Genomic DNA, 8,073 nt, shown 5'->3' on the forward strand with positions numbered 1-8,073 from the left:
ACATATTACATACATGCAGGGGTGAAAGGGACGAAATTATATTTTTTTAATTTGCATATGAATGAGGCAAACTCATAGGTACATACATACATATGTTTACATATTCAGGGCATATGGTCTAAAATTTAAACATCAAATGCAGAAATTTTATTACTGTGTATGTATACAAGGCGGAAAACTCGACGTTTATTTAAAATACAAAATAAAGTAACACATTAAGACTTGCGTATGTGCGGACGAATGCAAATATTGCATTATCAACCCCCATGGTATATCAGGGGATGATGCTGTTGATGTTCAACATTTTCCAATTTTCAAAACTGGTTTGTTTGGCATAAACATAAGTATATGTATGTATGTGTGTATGTAGTTCGTTTATTCAATTCAATACGAAACTTACTCAACACTCTCACTTAAGTTATAAAAGCAAATGTCGAATTTCTGTTTTAGAACAACCCAACTCAATTTGTTTTCATTACTACGATCTTTGCAGGCACCCATGGCCTTTTATCCCACATGGCAAGCTGATCCTTCTCAGGGTTGGCAAAATCAGTTCATTCAACAAATACCACAAAACACACCCGGCATAACATCGTTGAATTCGTTAGACTTTCAGACACAGTCGTACGGCTATCCATCAAATGGATATGTGCAGACAGGTTTAGGATTTGATCCCAACTACGGACGTTCGCCATATGGAGCTCCGGTGCAGCGTTATGATTTCCAGAGTCAACAGCTCTCAGGTGCCCCCTTGAATCAGGTTGGCTTACAGGGTGTCGGCTTTGCGCCATCGTCAGTTGCCTATGCCGGCCAGGTGTCCACAGGGCCCTCTGTATCGAGTGTTAGTCTACAGCAGCAACAACATTTGGGAAGTGTAACCGATCTCAATAAGACGATGTCGGGAAACGACACGCCTGGATATCCGCGGGTGAGCAGCGTACCGCCGCGCTCACTCAACTGTAACGGATATTCAGGCGACTACAGCGGCAGTAATCCACAACAGCAACAGACAACCAGTAATGCCAGTACTGGCACTTCAGCTGCAAGTTCAGCCAACGGCGCAACGATTGCCAACGTCAATGGAGGCCATCAGACTATTGCTCATAATACCGCGGCAGCTTCGCAACCGGCTGCTTCTCCCATGCAAACAAGCAGTAATCAAAGCGTGCCTCAGTCTCCAACACGAGGGGTTATGCAGCAACAGCAGTCTCAATCGCAACCAATGAGCCAACAGACGCGTCATGTGTCACAATCACCCAATCAAGTGGCCCCCTCACCAAATGCAAATTTGAGTGGCTCGCAAAGCACCCAGCAACAGTATGGTGGTACAACTATACCGGCGTCGCCGCATCACACTGTTGGTGGTATACAGAGTCAGACGCAGAGTAATGTTGCCTCACCTCCTCAGCAACCGCAGCCCATGCAGCAGGATTGGAATTGGAACAGTCAGGCACAAACGGGAGTAGCTGATCCTTATCAACAAACTACAGGACCAGGCGGCGAACGGGTGAACCTTAACACCCGCATCAAATCAATGATAATGCGCAAAAATGATCCGAAGGACTCTATTTCGGGCACTGCTCCGCCGGATATACACGGCATGCCTGGAGCTCCACCCCCCTCTTTGGGCGTAAGTGGTCCCAATGGCAGTCAGCAACAACAACAGGCCGGTCATTTTTTATCGTATAGCCACCATCTCCGAGGCGATTCAGCAATGAATTCCAATGGTTCGAATGGAACTAATGGACCTGCAACGCAACAGCCCACACCGCAACAAAATCAGTCAGCGGCTCAAGCACCCCTAAGTGCGGGCTTGGCAAGTGGCGTATCCCTAGCTCCGGAACCTATCGGAGGTGGTGGCGATCACATTTGGAAGCCACACCACTCGAATTCATTTAAGAAGCCTGTGGCCTCTGGTTTTCCAACTGCAGACCATCATCATCAGCACAGTCAGCAACCTTTGGCACAAGTTCCCCCACAGCATACTACAACGGCACATAGTGACCCACCTAAGAAGTCAAGCCGCAGAAGCAGAAGCAATAGATCGTCATCCTCGTCTGCTGCATCCGTCAATGTCTCGGCGAACAACCCTGCTAATACAGATAACTCGGATATAGATAAAAATAGTAATGACCCTGGAGGTGGACATCATCTTACGCATTTAGCCAATATAAAAATGGAGAAAGGCGTTCCTTACCCACCTCCACCATCATCTCACTATCCCCCACAACACCCAGACTATCACCATGCACCTTATATTAAGACCGAGCCTGGTCTTATACCCGGTCAACACAATAAAATGGAAGGATACGAGCGCAACTATCAGAACTTTGTCCAATATGCTGATTTTTGTCAGAATGAGGTACAAGGGCAGCCAGGTACTGCTGGACCTCAACAACCGCCTCCGCCACATCATCAAAACCAACAGGAGTATCCAGCTGGATATCACCATAATTCCAGCTATTACGGTTCCTCAACCACTTTTCAACAGAGCTACCAACAAAATTTTGTGCCCAACTATCAGCATTCTGCATCAGCTTTTGGAAATACACACGGTATGCATCCTCACTCAAATGCTTTATCATCGGGGCACACAAAGCCCATGAATGGCCCATTGTCTAAACATCATGGCAGCAGTTTACATCATCACAGTAGTCACATGATGGACATCGATCGCAAGCCGGAAACAAGTAGCATCATTCCCTTGCCGACCAACTACGAAAAAGACATACCTGCCCATGCTTATCCTATTCCACCACACCGTTATCCACTGGGACATGGTCCTACGACGCATCCTCATTTGAATACAGGAGGACTACTAGAACCGAAAGTAGAGGATATGGGAAGCGGCGCCTATGGACCCGGAGGATCGGGTTATGTATTTCATGGCGAAGGTGGACCAGCAGCTATTAAAAATAGCACTGGCTTTTCCTGTTGCCGTCAAGGGGGCACACGTGCACCAACCGCTGAGCATCTCAAAGATGGCTCATGCATTGGTATGCAAACCAAAGACGAAATACTGGACGAAGAGGAAGCTCAGGCTACAAATCAAAATGGTGCAAAACCAAAGAAGAAAAACGTCAAGCAAGAAGAGCCCAGCGAGATTACAGTCAAACATGAAAAAATCAATCCCATGTTTGATACCTCAGATCGTTTGGAAAAGGGCAATAAAACAGAGGTGCCCGAATGCGACTGCTTTCAATCAGACAAAAGTCCTCCTGAGCCGGGCACATACTATACTCACTTAGGTAAGTACACAACAACAATTCGCTTGATACTGACATTTATATTTTCAAATCGTTTCAAATCGTAGGTACTGCATCAAATTTGGCCGATTTAAGAAGAGAATTCGAGGAACGCTGTCAAGTATCTGGTCGTCAACTCCGCATTGAGAAAATCCTTTACACCGGCAAAGAGGGCAAAACGTCCACTGGTTGCCCTCTTGCTAAGTGGATAATAAGAAGAGCCGATCCCGAAGAAAAGATTTTGGTTGTGGTTAAGAAACGTCCAGGCCATAGGTAAGACCGCAGCTCATATCCTGCATAAAAGCAAATTTGACATAATTTCCTTTGTTTAGATGCATAGCTGCATTTATTGTGGTGTGTATGGTAGTTTGGGATGGTATGCCACGCTTGGACGCAGATAACGCTTATACGAATCTTATTCCAAAATTGAATAAATTTGGATTACCGACAACACGTCGTTGTGCGACAAACGAAAATAGAACTTGCGCATGTCAAGGTAAGTCCACATTCATCTTGACTAGTAACTTTCCACAGAGTTGTAGGTATATAACTTTGTGTGTTATTTCTCATGTACCTACAGGTCTGGATCCAGAAACCTCAGGGGCTTCTTACAGTTTTGGCTGTTCTTGGTCTATGTATTATAACGGTTGTAAATACGCACGATCTAAGACCGTGCGCAAGTTCCGTCTCTCTGTCAAAAGCGAGGAGCCGGCCATTGAAGAACATATGAATATATTGGCGACTATATTGGCACCAATATTCAAACAACTATGTCCACGTTCCTATGACAATCAAACTCGTTATGAAAAAGAAGCTCAAGACTGCCGTCTAGGCAATGAGGAAGGAAAACCATTTTCTGGTGTATCTGCATGCCTAGATTTTTGCGCGCACGCACATCGTGATCTGCACAACATGCAGGATGGCTGCACAGTTCAGGTGGCCCTCCTAAAACCTTGCAATCGTGATATTAACAACCCAGATGATGAGCAATTGCACGTACTACCACTTTACACAATGGACACGACGGATGAGTTTGAGAGTGTCGATGGCCAAAGGGATAAACACCGTACTGGTGCAGTTCAAGTGTTGGACAAGTGAGTGTAGTGTTGACATTTCATATTGATTTTTGATATAGGAAACGATTGAGTCCGCTCATATGTACAAACTAAACTAATCTCGTGAATATTTCAGATTTCCATGCGAGGTACGCGTCAGATCAACACCATTGATTCCGTGTCGTAGACATGGAAAAAAGCGAAAAGAAGACGAGCCAGCTGCTATAGAAGGAGAATCGCCGAATTCTGCTACTCCTGCGCCCGCGACCCCGTCCGATGCCAATGCACAGACTGTTACAAACGCTGTTGCAGGAACAAAGAAGGAATCGAATGGGAGCACAAACACATCCAATGGTGGAAATGCGTCGACATCTAAGTCAAAGTCGAAAGCCAAAAATCAGCAATCATCAAATTCAACGCCATCAGCACCCCCTACTACACCTTCGCCGCGTTGCCAAACACCAGTTACGAACAATCCAAGCCCAGCCGGAAGTGCATTCTCCACGCCTCCCGTGAGCAATAACGCTAACAATAGTGGCAGCAGTGGAGCCAATCATTCCAACACTCCGCCGAGCAATACTGCAGGAGGAAACACCAATCAACTTATGTCATCTAATTCAAGTTTAATGAATATGGCGACCATGATTGATACCTTCACAGATGCCCAGCTACAATCGAATCAGATTTCAAGTACAGTGCTGGATTCTCCCTATTCCTATGACTATCAAACTGGTTCCTATATTGACTCCCGGAACTATTATGGGAATTGGCCGCCGCCACCCCACCCGCATAATCCACATGCTACAGCACACAATGTTCCCGCCATTGGGGCTACACCGCCAAGTGGGCCAGCTGTCACGGCTCCTAGTAATGCCAACGCAAGCCCATTGCCCACGCCAACAAACCCAGCTGGCCAGCAAGCAGCGGCACCCCAACATACATCTGGTACACAACTTGATGCAAACGGCTATAACACTGGCTGTTATAACCAATTACCGACTGCTGGCAGCCATCAGTTGACACAGGTACATGATGTTCGGGGAGAGGTTAAAAGCCGCGGCAGTGAAGAGAATCCCGACTCAACGACATTGGTTAATAATAGTTTAGCAGCAGAAAGTAAGTTGACCACTCTTACTCCTATGGCACCAATGACTAATATAACAACTCAACACCACTCTCATGCTCCCCCTCATCCGCATGCTTCACCACTCGAAGAAGGATTTGTAAAACCAAAGCCGCCAACTGAATACTCGCAGTACTCCCAGTATCCGAACAACTACCAAATGTACCCACCACCACATTCTGCTTACTCTGCGTACGATGCTTACCAAAACATGAACTATAACTATGGCTATCATCAGGCATATTCACCCTACGGCATGTATCCCCAACAAACTCCACCGCCGACACCTCCACCACCTTCTCCCAACTGGAATATGTATGGTCATCATCAGGGTTCATCTAGTGCTACGACAACGCCATATTCTTCTGCACCTTTGCCGCCTTCTGCGACTGGGCCCATACATCAGACGACTCCAACAATGAACACGTCTTCTCTTCCTCCCGGCCAGACAACTTTGTCAAATGGTAGCGGCATTGCCGGCGCCAGTAGTATGAAACCCACAAATGATAGTGGATTGACACCTGCGCCAAATATAGCAACACCCATATGCGGCCCTGTTCCACCTTTGAATGCCAATACCCAAAATACCCCAATGACAGATCTCAACACTACGTCGGGTGCTACGAATATAACAGAAGACGCAAATGTACCCAATCCCAACACTGGACGACTAACGTCACCTGAATTGAACAATCCAAATGCCAACAACTCTAATGGTGCTACCTCATTGGCAATGCAAACTACGGCAGCGACCACAGCTCCAAGTGAAACAGCAAATTCAGCCGCAACGCCATCACCACTGTCTGCGCCGAACGAGACATCCAATCCAGCATCGACGACAAGCAGTAGCAACTCGAACAAGATTGAACCTATTGGTGAAATTTCTGATTTTAGTGAAAACCTTGAGGCATTCCAAGATCCACAGATGGGTGGTGTGGCAATAGCACTTAATCATGGCAGCGTCATGATTGAATGTGCTAAACATGAAATGCATTCCACGACATCTTTGAAGAATCCAAATCGCCACGAGCCGACGCGAATGACGCTGATCTTCTATCAGCATCGTAATCTGAATCGACACCATCACGGCATTGATGAATGGGAAGAAAAAATGCGCGTCAAGAAGATCAATACGGATCTGGATAACAAGGCCAAGGAAGAGAAGGAAAAAATAAAAAAGGAACACATGGGCGAGAACGAAGAAGAGGAAGATGGGGACGATGAAAGACCACCACCCGCAGCAACCCCCAACAACCCCACCACCAAATCTAATGCTACCAAAAAAGAGAGTAGCGCCAATAGCCAAACCACAAAATCTGGAAATGCCCCTTCGGGTGGTAAAAAGAAGAAGGAGTCATCGTCTAAAAAGAATGCCCAAAACACCAATAATACCGATCCAAAAAACGAGAAAGTTGCCCTCCGAGCACCCACACTAACAACAACATCGTGGACAACCCTGTTTCCTATGCACCCATGTGTGGTTACGGGGCCTTATCAGGAGGGCAACACTAGTCCAACGTCCACAACCGTTCAGCAGCAACAGCAACAAGCGAATGAACAGTCACAGCCACAGCAACAACCGCAGCCGCAACCTCAAGCTCAAACTATGCAAACATAAGCAAGCTGCAAGGGTTTGATTAATTACAACAACAGGCAATGTTCTGTGGTCCCAAAGAGGTGCACCTACATACAGAGTTTTGACAAAATTACATAGATGTTTAAGGCAAACATATGACGCAGTAGCCTCTGCCCAAAACGCCATCAACAGTGATTTCTGAGCTTTCATTTTAGGCAAGATCATGCATGCCTCCTTCGGGTGTGTGCGTGAGCAATAAGTTTTTCTACTGACTTTCATTGTTAAATATCCCCCCATAAACACAGACAATTACCATCATGTTATTGACGATATTTGTGCCATATTTATAGTTTTTGTTTCTAGATTTTTTGTTTGCAAAATGTATGTCATGTGTTGTTAGATACCTACTACTACACTTGCATACAAATCAATGCACACACATACATATGCAACTGTATATAGTGGTAGAAAAACGACAAATTAGAAAATGAAGCCCCTAGGGCTAACTGATATCATGCTACGACGCGGTGTATATTTAACCACTCTCAACAGACCCATAAAGGATAGGCGATAAACTTGTCTTATACAAAATACTACAATACAACATACAGACAGATAGACATATGTACACGCATATGTATGCAACTCATTACGTACTATAATCGTCAACCCATTAAGAACTCATCTTAACGCTTTACACCAAATGCTGAAATGCATCTAGCCTTTGTGTATACATTTAATTTTCAAACAGAACCACCCCCCTCCACAAAGCCAAACACTCTCATTTTTTTAAGGATTTTTTCGCCTCATGAAATAGAAGACAAAACTCTTTTTTTAACAGATTGCAAAAAAGCAAGAGTGATTATTCTACAGAGCAGAAACGATTTACAGCTAAGTCTAAAACGAACGTAACTTAAATAAAATTCCCTAAACTAAAGAAAAATACTGTTAGAAAAAGGTCATTGCCAAAAGTACAAAACGAAAAATATACAAAATATGAAAAAAAAAAATAAAATACTAAATTAATTTCTTCTTTTCTCGCTACTAGCCACAAACACATAAAATGTTGAAGTA

At 44.9% G+C, this 8,073-nt stretch overlaps 1 protein-coding gene across 3 annotated transcripts in view; it reads left to right on the forward strand.

Annotated features, from left to right (window-relative positions):
- Positions 1-7,342, forward strand: part of LOC106095028 (methylcytosine dioxygenase TET) — a 452,175-nt gene extending 444,833 nt beyond the window's left edge. For 2 of the 3 annotated variants that reach the window (XM_059360936.1, XM_059360937.1), the window contains exons 6-10: positions 494-3,248; positions 3,314-3,518; positions 3,578-3,741; positions 3,826-4,339; positions 4,437-7,342. In XM_059360936.1, the coding sequence (XP_059216919.1) occupies positions 494-3,248; positions 3,314-3,518; positions 3,578-3,741; positions 3,826-4,339; positions 4,437-7,041 (6,243 nt within the window). In that variant the 3' untranslated portion in view covers positions 7,042-7,342. The remainder of the gene's footprint in view (positions 1-493; positions 3,249-3,313; positions 3,519-3,577; positions 3,742-3,825; positions 4,340-4,436) is intronic. The other variant, XM_059360938.1, reaches the window with a different exon arrangement.
- Positions 7,343-8,073: the final 731 nt, after the last annotated feature.

The sequence above is a fragment of the Stomoxys calcitrans genome, chromosome 1 (assembly GCF_963082655.1).
Source record: "Stomoxys calcitrans chromosome 1, idStoCalc2.1, whole genome shotgun sequence".
NCBI classification, from domain to species: domain Eukaryota; kingdom Metazoa; phylum Arthropoda; class Insecta; order Diptera; family Muscidae; genus Stomoxys; species Stomoxys calcitrans.